This window comes from Heterodontus francisci, chromosome 48, assembly GCF_036365525.1.
Source record: "Heterodontus francisci isolate sHetFra1 chromosome 48, sHetFra1.hap1, whole genome shotgun sequence".
Lineage (NCBI taxonomy): Eukaryota > Metazoa > Chordata > Chondrichthyes > Heterodontiformes > Heterodontidae > Heterodontus > Heterodontus francisci.
In genome coordinates, this window is record NC_090418.1 from 9,548,762 (window position 1) to 9,573,334 (window position 24,573).

Consider the following 24,573-nt stretch of genomic DNA (forward strand, 5'->3'; position numbering starts at 1 on the left):
AACAAAGGACACAAATACAAGGAAGCAGGCGGCACCATTTGCTGACCGAACACCTCTTTATTTGCACTAAGAGTGGTGAGAATGTGCAACTCCCCACCACATGGGAGTGGGTTGAGGCGACTAGCATAGGGGAAGCTGGATGGACACATGAGGGAGAAAAGATTAGAGGGAGATAAGAGAAAGGACTTGCATTTCTATAGCACCTTTCGCAACCCTCAGGGCGCCTCAAAGCTCTTTACAGCCACTTTAAGGTGTAGTCACGGCAGTAATGTAGGATTTGATGAGAGGGTGAAATTAAGTCAGGTGGGTGGGGGGGGGGGAGGCTTGTTTCGAGCTGGCATGGAGCAGTCGGGCCAAATGGCCTGTTTCTCTGCTGCAGAGTCGACGTAAACAGGGGTGAACTTACACAGAGCTTGATCTGCTGTTTATTTTGGCGTTTCGGTTCTCTTTAAGGGGGATGAGTGGGAGAATCCTAAGTACAAATGCATCCCCTCGCCCTTTACCCTTTGCATTGCTAGTCCAGTATCACAAACTCTACACTGTCGTACCCGTATACAATACCCACAGGAAGCTCATCCACACTGTGAATCTGCTGCTGAAAACTAAGAGCAAGGTGGCACAATAGTTGGGCAGGTGCTATTCATGCACAAAAGCACAAATCTATTTCAATATAGTCATGGAAGAGAACTTGTAACATGATGTGTTTTTGCTCAATGAACCAGTCTTTATTGATTATAAGCTCTTGACTATTAAGCCCCCTCTTCCTCATCTGCACACACACAAACTCAAAGAACCACACAGCACAGAAGGAGGCCATTCGGCCCATTGTTCCTGTGCTGGCTCTTTGAAAGAGCTCTCCAATTAGTTCCATTGCTCCTTACTGTTTCCCCCACAGCCCTGCAAATTTTTCCTTTTCAAGTATTTATCCAATTCCCCTTTTGAAAGTTACTATTGAAACTGCTTCCACCGCCCTTTCAGTGCATTCCAGATCACAGCAACTCACTGAGTAAAAAACTTTCTCCTCATCTCCCCCTCTAGTTCTTCCACTTATTTTAATTCTGTGTCCGCTGCCACAGGAGAGAGTTTCTCCTTATTTACTCTATCAAAGTTCTCATGATTTTGAACACCTCGATTAAATCTCCTGTTAACCTTCTCTGCTTTAAGGAGAACAACCCCAGCTTCTCTAAGTCAAGGATGAAGGTTGTAAAAGAATTCTATTCTGTTTACCTCTTACCAGCGTTTGAGACGTGCCTGATCTCGGGCGACCCTCACTATCTGACCTTTGATGGGTTGGTCCACCACTTCCAAGGCGAGGGCACTTACACACTGGTCACCACCTTCCAACCCTCCGAGACCCTGCAGCCAATCTACATCGCAGGCAAGAACGAAGAGAGAAATGGCAACGACAAGATCTCCTACTTGTCCGCGGTCTACATCGACGTTTACGGCCACTCCATAGAATTCCACAAGAACAAACGCTTCGTGGTAAGGGCACCATTATGTCATTGCTGTGACATAACGTGACATTGTTTTAGCCCATTTCCTGTGGCATTGCTCGGCAGACCGTTTGATGATAATAGACATGCTGTCAAGACAGTTGCATCTCGCTGGGCTGGTCTAATTCAGGTCTTTAAGAACAAGGGGGCATAACCTTAAAATTAGAGCCAGGCCATTTAGGGGTGATGTCAGAAAGCAAAGGGGAGTGGGAATCTGGAATTCTCTCCCCCCAAAAAAGCTGTTGAGGCTGGGGTGGGGTGAGGGTTGGGGGGGGGGGGGGGTGTGTTCAGTTGAAAATTTCAAAACCGAGATTGATAGATTTTTGTCAGACAAGGGTATTAAGGTTTATGGAACCAAGGCCGCTAGATGGGGTTAAGAGACAGATCAGCCATGATCTAACGGACTGGCAGAACAACCTCAAGGGGCTGAATGGCATCTAACCTGCTCCTATGTTCCTAACCTGCCCCTGAAGAGTGAGGGTCTTAAAGGAGAAGAGGCAGAGGGGGTTTGGGGAGTTAGTAAGAGCTGCAAATTAAGTTACCAAAGGAAGCAGGTTCAAGAGTCAACAGGCTGTGTTCACGAAGATGGAAGGCATTGGGGGTTCAGGGTGGTGTGGGGGGGAAGTGAGTAAGTGGGATCAATCAAAAAGAACCAGATGAGTTGGATGTTCATTTCCAATGTTCTGTTCATACCTACCAGTGTTATATAGATGGTGATATAGTAATTCCATCCATTAAGGCTAGGGATCTAATTCTAAAGGACTGGAAACCTTAACAACAAAGGCATGCAGCAGCTTGGTCCCACTCTTTTAGTTAGTTTTTCATGCTCTTGGACTGTTCAGTCAGGCCACAACTCTCCTTTCAAGCAATGTTTCATTCCTTGCTCCACCGTCCTGGTATTTCAAATCTAGTTATTTCTTTATCCCGTCCGACATTTTGAAATAAAGTTTTCCCCCTTCTTGGTACAGCTGGACAACGAAAGGGTGAAGCCGCCGTACAAATCACGCGAAGGTTTCCAAGTGTACCAGAAATCCAAGACCCTTTATCTGGAGACAGAGTTTGGCCTCTCCGTCAACTTCGACGGGAGAGAAAATGCAGGTAAGAGAGCTTTGTAAGTAGGTGGCGCGACAGGGCTCAACTTGCCCTGTGTCTCGTGTAAGGGTCTGGTAAGTGTGGGGTGGGCCAATAGCACCAGCCTAGCCTTCTGAACTCGTGGGTTCAAATCCCACCGTGGCCAGTTACGGAACTGAATTCAGTTCAAAGGTGACCAGAACAACATGATTGTGAGAGCTGTCACTTTGTCCTTTAAAAACCCAGCTGACTCCAGCAAACACATGATGCCAGTCCACACACTAAGTGGTTGACTCTTAAAATCCTCTTAATATAGCCCAGCTCTCAAAACAATTGAAGTAGGCTGGCCACAACCTTCGCAGGATAACTAGGTGGGAGAGCAAGGCGCAAGAGAGAGGAAAACCTTGGGAATTATGTAAACACTGGCAATAAAACAGCCGAGTTGGTGCCTGGGTCCTGAGAGTTAATGGGTGCTATTTTAACTCAGCGGTTAACCCGCTTTGAGAGGGGACTTCCATCCAGTGTCGGTGATGCAGGGATGAGGAATGCATTCCTATCGGAAAGCCACCTCCGTATATAAGAGGCAAAGTAATCCAATACTGATGCTGCTTTGCCACTGATGAACCGTCAAGGCGTTCTAGAACACAGGGATGGGAATAGGTCATTCAGCCCCCTCATCACTATCATCCCTGGATGGGCTCACCAACTGTGCCACAGAGATGGGCCCGATGCTGCTGTCAGTCTGTGTATTTCATTGCGCCAATAAAGTATGATGCTGTTGAAGGGGTGTGGGGGCACGTAAAACGGAATAGTGTCATTGTTAGAGCCCATACCTTGGCATGTGGGCAGTGCCAGCAAGGCCACGTTTATTGACCAATCCTCAGTTACATGTAGGCCAGACCAGGTAACCTTCCCCCAAAGGACAAGCGTGAATCGGTTGGGTCTTTATGACAATCTGGCAGCTGCACTGAATCCAACTGCACAGCGTGCTAGTGGTGAACGTTGAACTCACGCCCTATAGGGTTGCCAACTCAGTTTGGACATATCTCTGGAGGTTTCATCATGTGACCTCCTGCCTCCAACCGCCCCGCCCCCAAGCTCCCACCATTGGTCACCCAACACGTCCATCTTCGCAATGCTCCGCCTTCCCATACCAATTGGAAAATGGACACACTTTTCATTGCCCAATGGGATAATTTTTTTTTTAACCATTAACCAGCTAAATTGTGCAGAGAACATTTTTTGATTTTTCTTTTAACGTCCCGACAATCTTTCTCCTTGGTCGCTCACAGCAGTGTCCTGGAAATTGACCTTCGATTCCTGGAGGCTCCAGGGCAATCCTGGAGGATTGGCAAGCCTAGCTGCTTGTCCAGAACCAGAACTGCTACACTACCTTAACTATTATCCCACCAAACTGTATTCTCCGTCCTCTTCTGACGCCCCGACTACTGGGCATTTCCTCCACCCTCCAACAGCTCAGACCCTTTTGCCGCAGTGCCCTCTGGAATTCTATTCCCAAACTCCTAGGTCTTGCGCCTCCTTCTCCTACCTACAGAAGCCCCCTTTAAAGCTTGCCACTCTTATGATGCCCCCATTCTCCTTCTCTAATCTCTCTACTGCTTCCAGCTTTGCTCTAAAGACCCATGTGACATTTTATTTCAGGCCAAGCTGTTGATTGCTGCCACCAACGCACAGTGGCAGCAGTGTGTACCATCTACAAGATGCACCGCAGCATCGCCAGGGCTCCTTCAACAGCACCTTCCAAACCCATGTCCTCTTCTCCCTAGAAGGACAAGGACAGCAAATGCATGGGAACACCGCCGCCTGCAAGTTCCCCTCCAAGTCACACACCATCCTGACTTGGAACTATATCGGCCGTTCCTTCACTGTCGCTGGGTCAAAATCCTGGAACTCCCTCCCTAACAGCACTGTGGGTGTACCTACCCCACATGGATTGCAGCGGTTCAAGAAGGTGGCTCATCACCACCTTCTCAAGGGGCAATTAGGGCTGGGCAATAAATGCTGGCCAGGCCAGCGATGCCCACATCTCGTGAATAAATAAACTTTAAAAAAAAGACGTCATGTCACCCAAAAGCTCCCGCGTTTGTGCTCCTCCAGATATTATTATACCCAGCTTGTACAAGAAGCAGGTCCGAGGTCTGTGCGGTAATTACGACGGGAAGTTCAAGAATGACTTCACCTTGCCAGACGGCACACGGGTTTCCAGCTTGGAAAAGTTTGGCAACAGCTGGGAGGTGGATGACAGAGACGATGACGACGACGACGACAATGAGGACGACTCGAACCGGATGAGGAAGCAGGCGCAAAAGTCCGACACAAAGAGATACAAGTGAGTAACAGCAAACGGGAAACACAATGGCATGGTCTCCATTAAAGGCCCAGTAGCTAGGTGGGTGCTGAACCAGACACAAAAGGAAGATCTGCATTTATCCAGTCCCTTTCACATCCTCAGGACATCCCGACGCGCCTAACGGCCAACGAGCAGTAGTCACTGTTGTAATGTAGGAAACCCAGCAGTCAATGAGTGCACAGCAAGATCCCATAAACAGCAATGTGATGATGACCGGATCATTTTTTTTTGTTGAAGTGATAAAGTTGATGGATAAATGTGCTGGTCCAGGACACCGATGAGAATTCCCCTGCGCTTCCTGGCAATAGCGCAGTCAGCCAGGCCAATTGTAGCGTCTCAACCCCGAGCTCAAGTCCGATGAGCTGAGCTAGACAGACCGAGAATTGAGTGCAGGACCATCTTGCTCTAGAGTCAGCCACGGCACAGTGGGTCGCACTCTCTCTGGGTTTGTGGGTCCAATTCCCACTCTCGAGACTTGATCACAAAATCTAGGTTGACTCACCCAGGGCAGTACTGAGGGAGTGCCGCAGTGTCAGAAGTGCCGTCTTTTGGACGAGACATTAAACCAAGACCCTGTCTGCCCTCTCGGGTGCTGAAACAGATGGTCGGGCTGTTATCACTTTGCTGTTTGTGGGCGCTTGCTGTGCGCAAATCAGCTTCAAAGAAGTGGCTGTAAAGAGCCTTGAGATGTCCTGAGAGTGTGAAAGGTGCTGTCAAATTATCGGAGTAAACCATTTGGTTGCCCCTCTGCTGGTAGATGCTGTTGGCAAACCTACTACAAGTAAACACTGTTGTGTAACATTTTTCTGCCTGTTATTGTAACCTGATCATTTCAACCTCGATTGTAAAGGCTGAATCAAAATTATCAAAGTACTGATCTAACATTGTCTGCTGTCACTGGAAAACAGCATGAGGGAGTGGGGACTAACTGGATAGCTCTTTCAAAGGGCTGGCACAAGCACGATGGGCCGAATGGCCTCCTTCTGTGCTAAACTGGCTCTATGACATCACAGTCACTTCTAGCCTGCGATAGGCAAGCTGCTGAAGAAAATGCAAGCCCCCGGCTGAACGCAGTCTATCCTTTTGTTGTGCCTGTCCTTTGTTTCGGTTACTAAGTTGCGCTTTCTGTGTGGAACAGGCGTGAAGACGTTGGCGAGGACACCGGTCCCGAGCCCGAGACGGGATTTTTCACAGACTGCACCAGTGACCAGCTGTCCGTCATCAACAGCACGAGCTACTGTGGAGCCATTCTCGACCCTCAGGGGCCGTTCCGAGACTGCCATCGTTACATTGAACCAGAAACATATTACCAGTAAGCATGCTTTGACGGCACTGGCTCCAGTGGGTTTTATATGTCTGGGGTGTGGGGCGAAAGCGGGAACAGGTTACTGAGTTGGATGATCAGCCATGATCTTAATGAATGGCGGAGCAGGCTCGAGGGGCCGAATGGCCTACTCCTGTTCCTATTTCTATGTTTCTATGTGTGGTGTGCAGTGGGGTAGGCTTTAGACTTCCACTGAGCTTAAAGAATTGGTGCAAGTTCTTTTCTCAACTACCTGCCCCTGATGACTCCTGGCTGGTACGGACAGGGAGCAGCGACAGACTGGAAGGAGATAGTGTGGATGCAGATGGCATTGTTGAGTATGAGACAAGTCAGATAATAGCGACCTGATCACCATCTAGGAGCCTGCACTGGGAAGGACACCTACATTGATGGTGAGAGGACATGGGATTGAACTTGTTTGTGATAATCCTCATGCTTAAGGGCCTGCTCAGATAGAAATGAGGAAGTGGAGGGCTGCTTGTCTACACCAGTGCAGTCCAACTTTAATAGAAAACACCTCACATACAGTACATGTAGATGCACGTCACACACGAATGAGAGGGGAGATTTAATAGAGGTGTACAAGATTATGACGGGCTTAGATAAGTTAGACAGGGGAAAAACTGTTCCCATTAACAAATGGTGCAAGGAGTAGGAGACACAGATTGAAGGTTTTGGGTAAAGGATGCGGGGGGAATATGAGGAGCGGGTGGTGATGACCTGGAACTCGCTGCCCACGAGGTGGAAGCGAAGACGATCAATGACTTCAAGAGGAGGTTAGATGGCCACCTGAGAGAAATAGACTTGCAGGGCTAAGGGGATCGAGCCGGGGAGTGGGACTGACAGTATAGCTCCGTGGAGAGCCAGCAGGGACCCGATGGGCCAAATGGCCTCATTCCATGCCGTAGATGACCCTATGACCGAACAAACTTCTATCACCACTCGGTAACCAAGGAAGTAAAGAGCTCATAAGTGTCGAAAAACTTGCGCACCTGCTTTTCGTTTTACCAACAAACACAGGAAAAGGTTAAAGTTCATTCACACACGAGGTGCGGATGAATACTCAGATCATGTGACCAATGAACTACGACTCATTTTTCTTAATTTCCCAATCAGAATTGTAATTGGCCACATCTGGATCCCAGTAAGCCACTTTTGGAGAACGGCTGATATATTGGACAGCACTGGTCTAGACCAACGAGCGGTCATAAACTCAGGAAGCGGGATGGGAGAGAATCGGCAAAGATGCATGTCCACTTAAACACATTAGCTGAAATCATTGACTTCAAATTTTTTTTCCCCAATGCTTCTGGACTGTTTTATCTGACATTGCCGGTTGTTATGTTCCATAGTTTCACTCTGTGCTGTCTAAAACATTGAGAAAAAAGTGAGAACACATCTGATTTTTGCAATGTAGACGGAGCTCTGTACTGTCAGGGTGATGTAGAGGGAGCTCTGTGCTGTCAGGGTGATGTAGAGGGAGCTCTGTGCTGTCAGGGTGATGTAGAGATGGCTCTGTACTGTCAGGGTGATGTAGAGGGAGCTCTGTACTGTCAGGGTGATGTAGAGGTAGCTCTGTACTGTCAGGGTGATGTAGAGGGAGCTCTGTACTGTCAGGGGGATGTAGAGGGAGCTCTGTACTGTCAGGGTGATGTAGAGGGAGCTCTGTACTGTCAGGGGGATGTAGAGGGAGCTCTGTACTGTCAGGGTGATGTAGAGATGGCTCTGTACTGTCAGGGTGATGTAGAGGGGGCTCTGTACTGTCAGGGTGATGTAGAGGGAGCTCTGCACTGTCAGGGTGATGTAGAGGGAGCTCTGTACTGTCAGGGGGATGTAGACGGAGCTCTGCACTGTCAGGGGGATGTAGAGGGAGCTCTGCACTGTCAGGGTGATGTAGAGGGAGCTCTGTACTGTCAGGGTGATGTAGAGGGAGCTCTGTACTGTCAGGGTGATGTAGAGATGGCTCTGTACTGTCAGGGTGATGTAGAGGGGGCTCTGTACTGTCAGGGTGATGTAGAGGGAGCTCTGTACTGTCAGGGTGATGTAGAGGGAGCTCTGTACTGTCAGGGGGATGTAGACGGAGCTCTGCACTGTCAGGGTGATGTAGAGGGAGCTGTGTACTGTCAGGGTGATGTAGAGGGAGCTCTGTACTGTCAGGGGGATGTAGACGGAGCTCTGCACTGTCAGGGTGATGTAGAGGGAGCTCTGTACTGTCAGGGTGATGTAGAGGGAGCTCTGTACTGTCAGGGTGACGTAGAGGGAGCTCTGTACTGTCAGGGTGATGTAGAGGGAGCTCTGTACTGTCAGGGTGATGTACAGGTAGCTCTGTACTGTCAGGGTGATGTAGAGGGAGCTCTGTACTGTCAGGGTGACGTAGAGGGAGCTCTGTACTGTCAGGGTGATGTAGAGGGAGCTCTGTACTGTCAGGGTGACGTAGAGGGAGCTCTGTACTGTCAGGGTGATGTACAGGGAGCTCTGTACTGTCAGGGTGATGTAGAGGGAGCTCTGTACTGTCAGGGTGACGTAGAGGGACATCTGTACTGTCAGGGTGATGTACAGGGAGCTCTGTACTGTCAGGGGGATGTAGAGGGAGCTCTGTACTGTCAGGGGGATGTAGAGGGAGCTCTGTACTGTCAGGGGGATGTACAGGGAGCTCTGTACTGTCAGGGTGATGTAGAGGGAGCTCTGTACTGTCAGGGTGATGTACAGGGAGCTCTGTACTGTCAGGGGGATGTAGAGGGAGCTCTGTACTGTCAGGGTGATGTACAGGGAGCTCTGTACTGTCAGGGTGATGTACAGGGAGCTCTGTACTGTCAGGGGGATGTAGAGGGAGCTCTGTACTGTCAGGGGGATGTAGAGGGAGCTCTGTACTGTCAGGGGGATGTAGAGGGAGCTCTGTACTGTCAGGGGGATGTACAGGGAGCTCTGTACTGTCAGGGTGATGTAGAGGGAGCTCTGTACTGTCAGGGTGATGTACAGGGAGCTCTGTACTGTCAGGGGGATGTAGAGGGAGCTCTGTACTGTCAGGGTGATGTACAGGGAGCTCTGTACTGTCAGGGTGATGTACAGGGAGCTCTGTACTGTCAGGGTGACGTAGAGGGAGCTCTGTACTGTCAGGGGGATGTACAGGGAGCTCTGCACTGTCAGGGTGATGTACAGGGAGCTCTGTACTGTCAGGGGGATGTACAGGGAGCTCTGTACTGTCAGGGGGATGTACAGGGAGCTCTGTACTATCACAGTAATGAAATTATTAATAATTTTATTGACCCTCCCAAGTTTGTGAACTGGAATGATATACAGATATTTGATTTTTCTGCAAGTTTCGTTGTTTTTGAATCCAGCTCTTAATTAACCCTGTCAGCTCCAGCATGTTTCTTCTGCCCTGTTAAGGTTCAAGTGCTGAAGCTTGTCCTCTGTCCCCAACAGGAACTGTCTATTCGACCTGTGCCAGTTCTTCAATAACTCCGAGATGTTGTGTGCCGGCTATGAGGTATATGCTCAGGTCTGCCAGGTAAACGGGACCAACCTGCCAAACTGGAGGGTCGAAACCAGATGTGGTGAGTCTGGGCGTGAAACTTGAGGCCTGGGGGTCTCGGGGGGGAACTGGGGGAGGGGGTGTCGCAGAGGGGGCTGCTGTTCGGTAGCGGCACTGTCACTTTGCTCTGAATCATCCGGCTCAGGGAGGCCTGATCCAGTCCATGACCGATTTTTTTTTTTTAGCTTTCCCTAATTCGGGATTGCCAATTTACCTCTACCCAGGCTGGGATCACAGACCTAGGATCTGTCTGTTTACAGGGTCTGCACACTGAGCCAGCGGATACGCTCCCAAAGGGTGAAATGCAACTTGGCTGGGGTTGCAAACAAATCCCTGCATTTATATAGTGCCTTTAAATGTTGTAAATCATCCCAAGAAGCTTCACAGGACCGATTATCAAAACAATTTTGACAGCGGGTTACATAAGGGGATATTGGGACAGGAGACCAAAAGCTCAGTCAAAGAGGTGGGTTTTATGACGCGTCTTAAAGGAGAGGTCAGAGGAGGAGATGTTTAAGGGAGGGAGTTCCAGAGCTTAGGACCCAGGCAGCTGAAGGCACGGGCGCCAATGGTGGAACAATTAAAATCGGGGATGTGCAAGCGGCCAAAATTGGAAGACCGCTGGCTACAGGAGGTTAGAGAGATAGGAAGGAGGTGAGACCAAGGAAGGACTTGAAAACAAGGACGAGAATTTTAAAAGCGAGGCGTAGCCCAATGATGAGCCAATGGGCATCTGCCACCTGTTTTACAACCCGTCTGATGTTTGGTTCCATTGGCTTTGGGTGGTTTAGAGCTGGTACGCCTCAGTAATTTCTGGATGTTGCTGGTGGTACAATGGATCAGACCGAGGTCTGAGTGCAAGAAGGTCCGACCCACGGTGTTCTCAGATATGGCTTCACCCCCTTATGCCAATTGCCCTGCAGGACCAATCAGGAATCCCCCATGGATAGCTGCATTCAGGCCATTCCTGCAGTCTTCCCCCCCCTACACCCCACCCCACCCCCCCCCCCCCACTTCACCTCTACCACTCTGTTCCCCAAGTAGTCGGGTATGGAAACTCTGATGGCTGTTCAGGGGCACCACTGAATTATGAGAGTCTTGGTTTGAGTCTCAGAGACTGTCCTTGTTAAAGGGTAAGACACAAAATGGGAAAAGTGGGCAGGGGGCAGAAATTTGGACAGACATCCAATCATCTGACGACCCGCCAACCACCACACTTCTGGGATGTCCCGCTGGTGACGCCAGGTGTTCAAAACGGCCGCCGAGAATGGATGAGCATATTGGAATGGCGTGAAAATGACAGGAATACGTCATGGGAAGAAAGGCTTGCATTCATATTGAGCCTTTCGCGATCTCTGGAATCCCAAAGTGTTTCACAGCCAATCAATTATTTTTGCACTGTTGACATCTAGTCAGCCAATCAGCAGATGCCACAAACTGCAATGACATGAATGACCTAAGAATCTGTTTTTTTTTTAGTGATGTTGGTTGAGGGATTGGTCCAGGACATGGGGGGGGGGATCTCCCCTGCTCTTCTTCCAATAGTGGCCATGGGATCATTTACAACCGCCTGCCTTGGCGGATGGGGGCACTGGGGTTTCATGTCTCATCCCAAAGACGGCACCTCTGGCAGCCTGGCACTCCCTCGGATCAGTCTCGGAGTGCCAACATGGATTTAGTGCTCAAGTCTCTTGAGTGGGATTTGAACCCACAATCTTCTAACTCAGAGGCAAGGAAGTGCTACCCAATAATGACTTGCCTCTCCCTCCCCACCCCCAAGGCAAACAGGAACCCTGCCGAGTTGATTAAATTGAGCCCCTTGACCCTGGTAAATTGGCTGTGGTCAGGATAACAGCGACATCAGTACTTCATTAGCTGTGACGCACTTCGGGAGGTTCTGAGATCGCGAAAGGCGCAGTATGAATTCAAAAGAGATGAGAGGCACCGCTGGGTGTTGCAGAGTAACGTAACTTGGTCGGAAGCAGTGTCGCTCTTTGTGACTAAGCTGTGGATCTCTGTCTTGCAGCTATGGCGTGTCCTCCTCACAGCTCGTACAGGTCCTGCATGGCGGCCTGCCCTCCCACCTGCGCCAACCTGGCCGCCCCATCAGAGTGCGACATGCCGTGCCTGGAGGGTTGTGAGTGCGACAGGGGGTTCGTCTACAGCGACTTTGACTGCGTGCCTTACAGTCAGTGTGGCTGCACCTATCAGGACAAGTATTACGAGGTAAGTCGAGACAACAACAACTTGCATTTATGTACTGCCCTTTAATGTAGCAAAACGTTCTTCACAGGAAGAGATTAGCAAAGAAAATTTGACAACCAGCCACATAAGGAGAAATTGGGGCAGGCTTGGGTAAAGAAGTCGGTATCAAGGAATGTCTTAAAGGGGGAGAGATTATGACTGCTGGGGGCCCGTTGACCAGAAGGAGCCCGACTCTGTTCTGACCCCACATATAGGGATCGTTGGAAAGCCACCAAGAGTGGACACCCCAGACAAATATCCCCATTTCTAACCTGGAGGCAATAAACCCGAATGTAGCATCCCAACTGCTAACTCAGGACAGTCCGCGAACCTTCCTGGATCCCAGTGCCATGAGCTAGTACCTTACTGATTGTTCCTTGTGTAGTCCATGGAAGGTAAGATCAAAATTAGCTCCAATACCAAATGTCCCAGCTGGGATCAATTAACTGCTTCCTGTACCACACAGTATATTGACTTGTCCCATTATTTTTTTGAATTGAAATACAGGTTGGGCAGATGTTTATCACTGACGATTGCACCGAAGACTGCAAATGCAATACGACAGAGACCGTTCAGTGCTCACAAATGAGGTGTCCGGAGAATACAATATGCACCATCATAAACTCCGTCAGAACCTGTGGCAAAAGTAAGAATCTCCTCGTCCCTAGAGATAAGACTCTGGCCTTTCAACTCTGCAGTCAAAGTTTAAATCCAACGCCCTGTCATGGGACAAAGACTTCCTCTGTCTATTGGCTGCAAGGGTTCTACGCCAAGTTGTCCGAAATTTGCAACGTCACCTGAGAAATGGAAAAGTATCACACGTTGCTTGGGCCTGAGACATGTGGTTGGCGTTAAGGCTGTCTAATATTGTTGTATCTGTGCCGGGAGGGTTTGATTTTGATTGGGTGACCATGTGTTCCATTAGCCAATAGTGGCCCTATTTATGAGCATAAGAAAGTCATTAATCCTACAGCACAGTCAGAACAGTGAACTCTCTGCCCTGAGAATGAGAGGCAGCCTAATGCTCCTTTGTCTGTGCGAGGCCAGGGTGCTCACTGTCTTACAGCTCGATACTCCTAAGATCCAAGGCTTGTTTAGAATAACCCTACAGAACCACTTACATAGGATGTACAACACAGAAACAGGCCATTCGGCCCATCTGGTCTGTGCCCATGCTCATGATGATGCTCCCTCCCACGCAACACCATCTCACCTCATCAACGTATCCTTCTATTCCTTTCTCCCTCATGTGTTTATCCAGCTTTCCCTTAAATGTATCGACACTATTCACCTCAACCACTCCCTGTGGGAGCGAGTTCCACATTCTCACCACTCTCTGGGGAAAGAAGTTTCTCCTGAATTCCTGATTGGATTTATTAGTGACTGTCTTATATTGATAGCCCCCCCTAGTTTAGGTCTCCCCCACAAGTGGAAACTTCTTCTCTACGTCGATCCTATCGAAACCCCTTTGTAAATTTAAAGACGACCAGGTCACCCCCTCAGCCTTCACCTTTCCAGAGAAAAGAGCCCCAGCCTGTTTTCAATCTCTCCTGATAGTTATCACCTCTCAGTTCTGGGATCATCCTTGTAAATCTTTTTTCTCAGTCCCACAATATCCATTTTGTAATAACTTGTTTATCCTCCTCATGCCTTTTATTGTGAAAAGTCAATATAAGTCAGTTTGACAACGAATGATGAGGACCCATTAACAGCTTGCAACATTGAGTACAAGAGTTGGGACGTCATGTTACAGTTGTACATAACGTTGGTTCGGCCGCATTTGGAGTACTGTGTGCAGTTCTGGTCGCCGCACTACAGGAAAGATGTGATTAAGCTGGAGAGGGTGCAGAAAAGATTCACAAGGATGTTGCCTGGTTTGGAGGGCTTGAGTTATAAAGAGAGATTGGATAGGCTGGCTCTGTTTTCCCTGGAGCGAAGGAGGCTGAGAGGGGACATGATAGAGGTATATAAAATTATGAGAGGCATAGATAGGGTAGATAGCCAGAGTCTGTTTCCCATGGTAAAACTAGAGGGCATAGATTTAAGGTGAGAGGGAGGAGGTTTAAAGGGGATCAAAGGAGTAAATATTTCACACAAAGAATAGTGGGTATCTGGAATGAGCTGCCAGAGGAGGTGGTGGAGGCAGGAACAGTAGTGACATTTAAGAGGCATCTGGACAGGTACTTGAATGAGCAAGGCATAGAGGGATATGGAATTAATGCAGGCAGGTGGGATTAGTATAGAAAGGCATTATGGTCAGCATGGACGCGGTGGGCCGAAGGGCCTGTTTCTATGCTGTATGACTCTATGACTCTATAACATGATCCCAGTCAATGGGTTTCAAGTTCACATAATCATCTTAAAATAATCATTTGGTTTTTACATGTTGCGGGGTTTGGGGGAGGGAAAAATGTATATGTTGTCAGGAATCAATTAATTTATATTATATTGATGAATTATTTAATGATTAATTTATCATTGATTTTTTTTTTCACAGTTTGGTCTAATTGTTCCTCAAACATCTGTCAGAACGGCGGCACGTGCGTGGAGACTGTAAATGGAACTACATGCGTGTGTCCTCCCTTCTACGGAGGGCAAAACTGCGAGAGTAAGTAAAATGCTGGGCAGATCAAAATCGTAAAGGATTTTGATTGAGTAAATAATGAGAAACTGTTTCCAGTGGCAGGAGGGTCGGTAACCAGAGGGACACAGATTTAAGATAATTGGCAAAAGAACCAGGGGGGGCGGGGGGGAGATGAGGAGAATTTTGTTTTACGCAGCGATTTGTTGTGATCTGGAACGCGCTGCCTGAAAGGGCGTGTTGGCAGATTCAACAGTAACTTTCAAAAGGGGGAATTGGATAAATACTCGAAGGGGAAAACTTTTCCAGGGAAAGAGCACGGTGAGGGGGGGGGCTAATCGGACAGCTCTTTCAAAGAGCCAGCATCAGGCAGGATGGGTTGAATGGCCCCCTTCTGTTCTTTCAGTAACGCGAATGAGAAGCTCTTTGGCACAAATATAGGCAGGAGGATGGGGCCCTGATTTTTTTTTTTTGGTGGTGACCCAGAAGCGTGGCAGGCGGGTGGGGGGGCTTTCGGCTACACCAGGTGAATTTCCTGGGACTGCCTCATTGGTGCATTTACAGCTGGCGCCTAGCAGGTGCTGAAAGGCTGCTGCGACCCTTGGGCGCCTGCAGCAGCACAGTGGGATCAGATACCCACAGGGCAATACTGCCAGAGAGGCCCTTCATTAAAAAAACAATAATAATTTCCCAGGTTGTGAAAGGGGATTGATATATCAAAGTGCCTTGCAGTGGCCCTTGACACCAGTAATATGCAGGTGCGGGCAGCATCCTGTGCTGTTATGGAAGGATTAAGGAAAACTGTGACTTGTGACTTTACTCTGTCTTTGCACCCAGAAGTAATCAGCCCCTCAGCTCATTGTGCACCAATAAATCCTAAGATCATACAGTCAATTACGGCACAGAATGAGGCCATTGGGCCCATCGAGTCTGTGCCAGCTCTCCATGGCGCTATCCAGTCAGCCGCACTCCCCTGCTCGATCCCCGTAGCCCTGCAAGTTTGTTTCCTTCAAGTGACCATCCAATTTCCTTTTGAAGTCATTGATCATCTCCACTTGCACCACCCTTGTAGGTGGAAGGAAGTCTTGTTTATAATAACCCACAGAACCACATACTAAGAATGTAAAGCGCAGAAACAGGCTATGCGGCCCATCTGCTCCGTGCTGGTGTTTATGCTCCACACGAGCCTCCTTCCCCTGACCCCCCCCCCCCACTCCATCTCACCCTATCACCACATCCTTCTCTTCCTTTCTCCCTCATGTGTTTATCCAGCTTCCCCTTAAATGTATCGACACTATTCACCTCAACCACTCCCTGTGGGAGCGAGTCCCACATTCTCACCACTCTCTGGGGAAAAAAGCTTCTCCTTTATTGGGTTTGTTAGTGACTATCTTATATTTATGGCCCCTGGTTTTGCTCTCCCCACACTATTAAAATCTTATCTACATCTACCCTATCAAACCCCTTCAGAGATTTAAATACTACCATGTCACTCCCTCAACCTTCTCTGTTCGAGGGAAAAGAGCCCCAGCCTGTTCGATCTTTCCTGATAGTTATCACCTCTCACTTCTGGTATCTTCCCTGTAAATCTTTTTTTGCACCTTCTCCAGTGCCTGGGTATCCACTTGTAATAACTTGTTTATCCTCCTCGTGCCATTTTATTATGAAAAGTCAATATAAGTCAGTTTGACAACAGATGATGGGGACCAATTAACAGCTTGCAACACGACCCCAGTTAAGGGTTTGCAAGTTTAAAAAAATAATCATTTCAAAATAATCGTTTTGTTTTTACATGTTATCCGGGGTGGGGGAGGGGGGGTGATCAAGAATTCATGTTTTATTGATGAATTATTTAATGATTAATTTATCGTTGATGTTTTTCCTCAGTTGGGCCTACTTGTTTCGCGGATGCCTGTCAGAACGGCGGCACATGCAAGGAGATCGGAAATGAAACGAAATGTTTGTGTCCTCCCTTCTACGGAGGGCAGTACTGCGAGAGTAAGTTTTCTGCGTGCGTTTTGTTTCCTTGGTGCCTAATCTGAAGGTGCAGACCAAAAGCTTGTGGAGTAAATAGGCAGAAACCTCTCCCACTTAGCAGGAGAGCTGCAACCAGAGGACACAGGTTTCAGATAATTAGCAAGAACAAAGATGAGAATTTTTTTTTTCTTGCGTAGCGAGTTGCTGTGATCTGGAACGTGCTGCCTGAAAGGGCGGTGGAAGAAGATTCAATAGGAACTTTCAAAAGGAGAATTGGATAAATACTTGTAAGGAAATAATTTGCAGGGCTGTGGGGGAAAGAGCATGGGAGAGTGAGAGTAATTCTTTCAAAGAGCTGGCACAGACGCGATGGGCTGAATGACCGCTTTCTGTGCTACAAGATGCACTGATTTCGATATTTCATATCCCGGTGAAATTCAATCTGGTTACAAAATGGGCACAAATTTAGCTAGGCACGCAGTACCCTGATTTTTCTCCATGGTGACCTTTGCCCCAGAACTGTGCGGCGGGTGGGGGGATTTGCGGCTAAACCAGGTGAATTTCCTGGGTCTGCCTCATTGGCGCATTACAGCTGAGCTCCCAGAGGGTGCTGAAAGGCTGCTGCAGCCCTTTAACGCCTGCAGCAGCAGAGTGGGGTCAGATACCCACAGGGCAATGCTGCCAGAGGGGCCCGTCATTTAAAGAAATGTGCGGGTGTGGGCAGCATCCTCGGTCGTTACGGAAGCAGTTAGGAAAACTGTGGCTTGTGACTTCACTCCATCCTTGTACCCAATTTCCCTCCCGCACCCACCCCCCCACCATTAATCTGTTAATTGTGTGTCAACAATTTGATTATATGCAGGTGAAGGGTGTTAATTGGGGTCTTAGTTGAGCACTTATAAGCAGACACTCACTGGGACTGGTGGAGGGTTTTGAGTGAGGAGCTACGTGTTTGTAATCCTTTTACTCTGCACAATAAATGTGAAACTGAGTAAATATAGGCTCCAGCATTATCCTTCCATAACAAGCTTTCTGGAATTGAACACCACCCCACACCACCCCCCTCCCCCGCAGTTTGCCATACAATAACCTGAAGAAAAGTCAAAAGGTCGTCTGCTAACAGCACGGTTAAGTCAGCTCATTGTGTGCTGATAACATGCAATTATCCTCTACCACCTCATTGTGATAATTACATGTTCCGTTATCCCCTAGTTAGCTCAATGTGTCTGTTTTGCATTGGTGTAATCTGTGCTCGGTTTACTTCTATGCTGACTGTCCCATTTCCTCTTCAGAGGGCTCCTGTGAACCGAACCCCTGTAAGAATGGAGGCACCTGCTTAAGGGAAGGAGACAAATTTAAGTGCTCGTGTCCTGCTTTATATGACGGGGAGCTTTGTGATGGTAAGGGTTTGGCATATTTGTTTTTAAATGGCTAAGGATCTTCCTAGAAGTTAAATAGTTATAAGAGGATTACTCCAACTCTTTGCCAAGCCTCACTGTCAGAGTGAAGAGATCAAAACAAAGGGTCTGGTTGGGAGGGCAAATTAAACACTGCCTCTATACTTTTGGGATTGGCAATTGAGAGCTGCCCAGACTGAGGGAATGGGGTGCCAAGGGTTCCAATTTTCTCCTCTGGTCTCCTGCAGGGCACCAGATAGTCACAGGTCCCCGCTCTCCTGGACAGCCTCCTGTCTTCCACTCTCCATAAACTTCAACTCACCCAAAACTCAGCTGTCTCTGTGCTCAATCGCACTGGCTCCCATTCATCCATAAGTCCTGTGTTCGCTGACCTACTTTGGCTAGATTTTGGTGACGCCTCATATTTCAAATTCTCACTCTTGTGCTCAAATCCCTCCACGCCCCTTGCTCCTTCCTATCTTTGTAACCTCCTTCAGCCCCTACAACCCTCCGGGAACTCTGTGTCCCTCCAATTCTGGCCCGTTGATTTTCGTCGCTCCACCAATGGCGGCTGTGCCCTCAGCTGCCTGGGCCCTCGACTCTGGAACGTTTAAAGCTGACTCGTTTGCACTGGTCTCCGGACTGTGTCTGCACTCCGAGGGGTTCCAGCGCAGGTCCCACGGCCAGCTTTCACCACATGCAGACTTCTCCTTGGACGCCAAAGGGACATAGAGGAAACTGAGGCAGCATGAACACCATTTCATGCCTGTGCCTACTCCAGGTACAGGCCCAAATTTCATTCCACCGGTGTAACTCTGGGAAAAATCCCAGGCTAGCGTGGTGGGGGCACAGACCTGACGTAACGGGTCTCCCTCCTCCTTCGCCCGGGGAATGTTCCTCTACGTGTCGTGTTGCTGGTACATCTGTACTCAATTGGACACCCATGTCCTGCAAGCATCATACCCACATCCCTTCCTTATCTTGTATCCAGCTTATTCCAATCGGGGTGGAGCCCGAGTTCTGCATTACCTTCAGTGGCTACTCTCAGGATTTCCAATTTTAGTCACCCAGGCCCTGAGCTCTGGAATTCCCTCCCTAAACATCTCGGACTCTCTCTCCTCCTTTTAAGATGCTCCTCAACCAATCTCTTTGACCAAGCTTTGACCTGTCCCAGTATCTCCTTCTTTGGCTCACTGTCAATTTGTGTCTGATTACTTTCTTAGGAAGCGCCTTGGGGCATTTTACTACATTAAAGGTGCTATAGAAATGTAAGTTGTTGTTGACAGAAAAATCCCAAAGTAAAGACGGCAGAAAGATTTGTCTCTTCTCAGGCAGAGGGGCAGCATAAGATTCTGAAGGAACCTGACTGGAATGATGACGGATGTGGTCCCTAATCATTCTCCGAATGCGTCAAACTCCCTAAGCATTCCCTGGGCAATGGATTCCAAGTATTTTGATGGCCTTGATGCCATTTGGTGCCACTGCTTGAACGCACTCTGGGCTGCAGACTTGGGAATGCTAGCAAAGTGGTGTTGGAAAACGTCAATCTGGAGCAAAGTAAATTATGAGAGGAGGAGAAAGCAGTGGGAGCGGGAGGGCGTTGCTCAATGCTGACAGCTTTTTCTTCCTCTCTTCCTAGATTCCACCAATGTCATCATTGTTGCAGTGGTAGTGGTGATCGTTGTGATACTTGTCATCGCTGGGGCAGCCCTGATTTACATCTGCTGCTGCAGGTAAGCGCTTAACAAAATTTTACTGCCGCCAAAAAAAAAATGGATTCAATATTTCACCCTTATTAATTTGAGGGACGATAGTGCTGAGGAGTTGAATGCTTTCAGTTTTGATGTCAAAGGGGCTCCCAGGTCAAGTATAATGAGGTAAACTGCGGCGCGAAGCTGCCTCTACACTGCCTCAACTAAGGGCTCAGCCCAGTCTCTCTGTCTTGCTGTTACGACCAGGTGAGAAACGGGTCTAGGGTTCCCTTTCAGCCTTCCCGTGGTCTTACCGAAACAGGATTTTATTTTTAAACACGCTGTTTTTTTTAGCTCCCCCCCTTGGTGAATCCTTGTTCGGCCGCTTTCCAATTATAAGCCATGGAAACCAGCACAAACAGGCTTTCTTAGGTGGATCTTGCTTTTCATTGGGGCCCAATATTCTTCTTAAACCTTGTTCGCTGTAGGAGACTTTTCTCTCTTGGGCTTCAGTGGATTCTGAGGCTTGTGAGAAAGAGATGGGAGGAGACAGGAGAGAGATCTTCTCAATCTAGGAGCAAACAGGCTTTCTACCCAAACTGTTTGTACAAATTCAAAAAATTCAGGTTGCCCAGCAGGTTAGTCATGTGACGAGCTGGTTTGGCCATGTCTGTTTGTGTATTCGGCCATCTTAGCAGTCAACCTGGAATGCGAGCTCCTCCACCTTCAACGTCTGGTGATCAAAAGTCCATTGTGGGTTGAATGTGTCAGGGAATGGTCCTTTGTCCGTTCCAGGCACTGTCTGTTTATATGCAAATGTATTTCCAGCCAAGATCTGGCAACTTTTCTTTTTAAAGCACGTCCTTTGTTCACTCCAGTAACAGTTTAAAATCCATGATCATGACAAAGTTAATGTGCCTCATTCTTGGCAGGTGGGGGCCTAGCATGATAATTACCTTAAACTGTGTCAGTGTGACAGTTCTCCAATGCACCATGACAGCCATCTTGTGGCTCTCACTGAGATCGACAGCATAGGAGCAGGACTGTAGATCCATGCACAGTGTGAACTCGATTGAGACTATTTTAACTCGTGTCAACTTTTCGCTAGATTAATGCAAAAGTAAACCCACTGCCCCGCTCTCTCCCCATAGCACTGTATCAATGGAGCGTGATTTCAGAAACTCACTTCACAGGCCACATCATGATTTGACAATGTTATGCGTGACTGTTTACATGGTAAATGTTGGCACATGAATTTCCCAAGTTGAATACCGTTATATCAACATAATCCAAAAATGTGTCAAGACATTTGTACAGGAAGTGTACAAATACACAAGATTTTTCAAATACCTAAAGAAGGCATGGCTCAGAGTCAGAAGGTTGTGGATTCAAGTCCCACTGCAGAGACTTGAGCACATAATTCAGGCTGGCACTCCTGGTGTTAGTACTGAGGGAGTGCTGCACTGTTGCAGGTGCCCGCTTTCCAATGAGATGTTAAACCAAGGCCCCAACTACCCTCTGAGGTGAATTTAAAACATCATTTAAAAAAAAAATCTGGTCATTTACCTCACCGCTGTTTGTGGGATCTTGCTGTGCACAAACTGACTGCCACATTTCCTCCAAAACAACAGTGACTGCACTTCACTGGCTGCAAAGTGTTTTGGGACGTTGTCAAGGGTGCTTTATAAACGGAAATGCGTTCCTTCATTGTTGCTTTGTGTTTCCAAAGTCACTGATTCCCATCCAGAAATAATTTATGGCGTTTACCTTTACGTCTTTCTCTAACTTTGCCAGCACCTCACTGGACGAGAGCGCAGGTCAAAGGCGAGACTACGGCAGTCTGCCTCTGTGCCTTGAGCTTGCGATGTAATGAGGCTCTGTGACCGTGGTACCTCGTGACCTTTCACCTTTACGGGTCAAAGTTAACCACGAGACCCGTGGAAAGAGGGGAGCGTGTTGCGATAGCTGTAAATTTGCTGGCGGATAATAATCCCAAATGCCTTTGTTTTTGTGACTAGGGATGGAAGAATGAAGTCAAGAGACAGGATGAGTGACACCAGCTCCCTAGGCAGCTCCCTCGGCAGCGACATCGAGATTCAACAAATAATGCCGAACTGGCAACTGAAGGGAAGTGGGAGAGACGGCGGAATAGCAAACCCAGAATACAAAGCATAACCATGGCGGAGCCTGGGACTAAATTACAAATTAATTTTAAATCCTATATTTTGAATGCACTAAATTAACTATGGAGTGAATGGTACTAAGGTGTTCCTCATTGTTGACTGTTAGGGCAGTCTACTGGTTCCTACAACTGGAGGAAGTGTAATTTTCTGTCAATTTACAGTGTGTGGGTGCATCCAGTTTTTGGTCAGTCCGAAGGCGTCACTTGCCACGCATATACCCGTCCGCCCGGGGATGTCACTCTGCGCAGGACCACACAACTATGGCATTCTGGGCATTTGTGCCAACCCCGCCTGAATTGCCCAGAATGCCATAGTCTAAAAATTAGAGCCAGGCCTTTCAGCAGTGAAATTAGGAAACCCATCTGCACGCAAAGAGAGGTAGAAGTTTGGGTCTCACTTCCGCAACCAACGTAGCAGGGGGGCAAAGGCGGGTATATGGAGTTAGACCGCAGATCAGCCATGATCACATTGAATGACGTGGTACAGGTTCGAAGGAGTGGAACGGCCTCTTCCTGTTCCTATGTGACTTCCCTTGCGGTTGCTCCCAATATTGCTGGATTAACAGCTTGATGTATGAATGAATTCCACAAGAGTCTCTCGTGTGTTTGTTAGTGACATCAAACTCCAGTGTAATCGTGTTCTGTGATTCCTGCATCAATACAATCTATAAATTGCAGCCTGTGTCACCTTTCAGTTCAGGCACTGCTGCGACGGCTATGGAACCAGCCAATTGGTGGCACAAGTGTTCAGCTGAAGCCCCACAATGCGACAGGCCACAACATCAAAACATCAGCCTCGGCACATGAATGGCCCGCCTGCTTTTCCCTTCCTGTGCAGGGGTCAGCCGCGGCTCAGTGGGCAGCACTCTCTCGCCTCCGAGTCAGATGGTTGTGTGTTCAGGTCCCACTGCCAGAGACTTGAGCATGTAATCCAGGGGCTGACACTTCTGGTGCCAGTACTTGGGGAGTGCTGCACTGTCGGAGGCGTCAACTTTTGGAGGAGATGTTAAACTGAGGCCCCCGTCTGCTCTCTCAAGTGCAATCAAGACACCCAGCAGCACCGTGGGAAGAAGAGGCGTTCTCTCCCGTGTCCTCAACCAACATCTAATAAGAGATTTTCTGGTTGTTTATCACACTGTCACATTGCTGTGTGCAAATTAGCTGCTGTGTTTCCTACATTATAACAGTGACTATACAGGTGTACTTCACCAGCTGTAAAGCACTATTGGGACATTATGAATGGCACTATAGACCATATACGTTTTACTCCATCTATAGCCAGCATCGCTGAGAGTTTTTGGGACTGTCCAGGCAGAAAGCACTTATGTTCCTTACTGTTGCTGAGTATGTCAGTCAATGGAGCCCCTCTCTTCTACTTTGCTACTTTACCCACTGCTTCCCTTGCAAGCCTGTCCCTTACCTGCTCTGAGGGCAAAACAAAATGCACACTGGCAGTCGCCCGGAATCAACAGGCAGAATAAGCAAAGTCTGAGCTGGGTGCGATGGGGTGGATGGGGAGAGGGGCGCGATTCTGCTCACCGGGCATCGAGCCACAGGGTCATTATGGGAGAGGGGGCAATTCACAGTTTGTGCTGAGATAACCCGCAGCGAGTCAAGGGTGAGGGGATACAGCTGCACCGTACACTTGAAGGAGCCCACGAGACAGTTTCTGTGTTGGCCTGACACCAGTGAACTGATAAATGTTGCCTGATGGCACGACTACCAGGCTGAATGGTTTCAATTATGAGGACAAATTGCACAGACTAATATTCCCCTAGTACAGACGATTACAGGCTGATCGAAATGCGGTGTTTAAGATGATTAAAGGATTTGATAGGGTAGATCGAGAGAAACTATTTCCTCTGAAATAAAAACAATAAGTGCTGGAAATGCTCAGCAGGTCTGGCAGCATCTGTGGAGAGAGAAGCAGAGTTAACGTTTCAGGTCAGTGACCTTTCATCAGAACAAGGGGGCACAACATTAAAATTAGAGCCAGGCCGTTCAGGGGTGATGTCAGGAAGCACTTCTTCACACAAAGGGGAGTGGGAATCGCTCTCCCAAAAAAAGCTGTTGAGGCTGGGGGTTATTTTCAGGAGATGGATCGATTTTTTTTTTGTTGGGCGAGACTGATCTCACTGAATGGAGGAACAGGTCTGAGGAGCTGAATGAGTGAGTGGAGGCTGACCGGGCAGTACTTAAAGTTATCCTGTCTTCTGGACGACTAGCTTCATTAACAGGTATATGCCATCGTCACAGCTGCTCTGCAGCAGCTTGGCTAGGGGGTGTAGCAAACTCTGGCTCCTCCCTATCTCAGCTGGGGTGTTCTCCCGGCCTGTAGCCCAGGGGACTGACTGAGCCACCTCCCAGATATTGGTGCTGATGGTCGGCACCTCGGGAGGCTTCCGAGCAGGATCGTGCGCACAGCAGGGAGGGAGGGAGAGAAATAAGGAGGCTAGCTTTTGAAAAACTGACGTCGTCAGAGGAACAAGGAGTCACAGCAAGATGGCTGAACGAGAGGAGGAAAGTCTTCGCCATGCTCTTAAGCATTTTAGATGCCTCGATCAGATCACACCTTCATCTTCGAAACTCAAGGGAATATATACAACCTATCCTCCTAACGTAACCCTCTAATCCTCCCTTACAGTCTGCTGAATCTGCGCTGCACCCTCTGCTAGGTCAATATATACACATTGTACTTAGTATT

At 48.4% G+C, this 24,573-nt stretch overlaps 1 protein-coding gene across 1 annotated transcript in view; it reads left to right on the forward strand.

Annotated features, from left to right (window-relative positions):
* The window catches only part of LOC137357427 (zonadhesin-like), a 95,721-nt gene extending 73,215 nt beyond the window's left edge, over positions 1-22,506 (forward strand). Inside the window, exons 44-53 of the mRNA XM_068023773.1 lie at positions 1,238-1,485; positions 2,465-2,594; positions 4,686-4,917; positions 6,077-6,250; positions 9,689-9,819; positions 11,824-12,023; positions 12,549-12,687; positions 14,539-14,649; positions 19,636-19,729; positions 21,706-22,506. Of these exons, the coding sequence (XP_067879874.1) occupies positions 1,238-1,485; positions 2,465-2,594; positions 4,686-4,917; positions 6,077-6,250; positions 9,689-9,819; positions 11,824-12,023; positions 12,549-12,687; positions 14,539-14,649; positions 19,636-19,729; positions 21,706-21,862 (1,616 nt within the window). The 3' untranslated portion in view covers positions 21,863-22,506. The remainder of the gene's footprint in view (positions 1-1,237; positions 1,486-2,464; positions 2,595-4,685; positions 4,918-6,076; positions 6,251-9,688; positions 9,820-11,823; positions 12,024-12,548; positions 12,688-14,538; positions 14,650-19,635; positions 19,730-21,705) is intronic.
* The last annotated feature ends 2,067 nt before the right edge of the window (positions 22,507-24,573 follow it).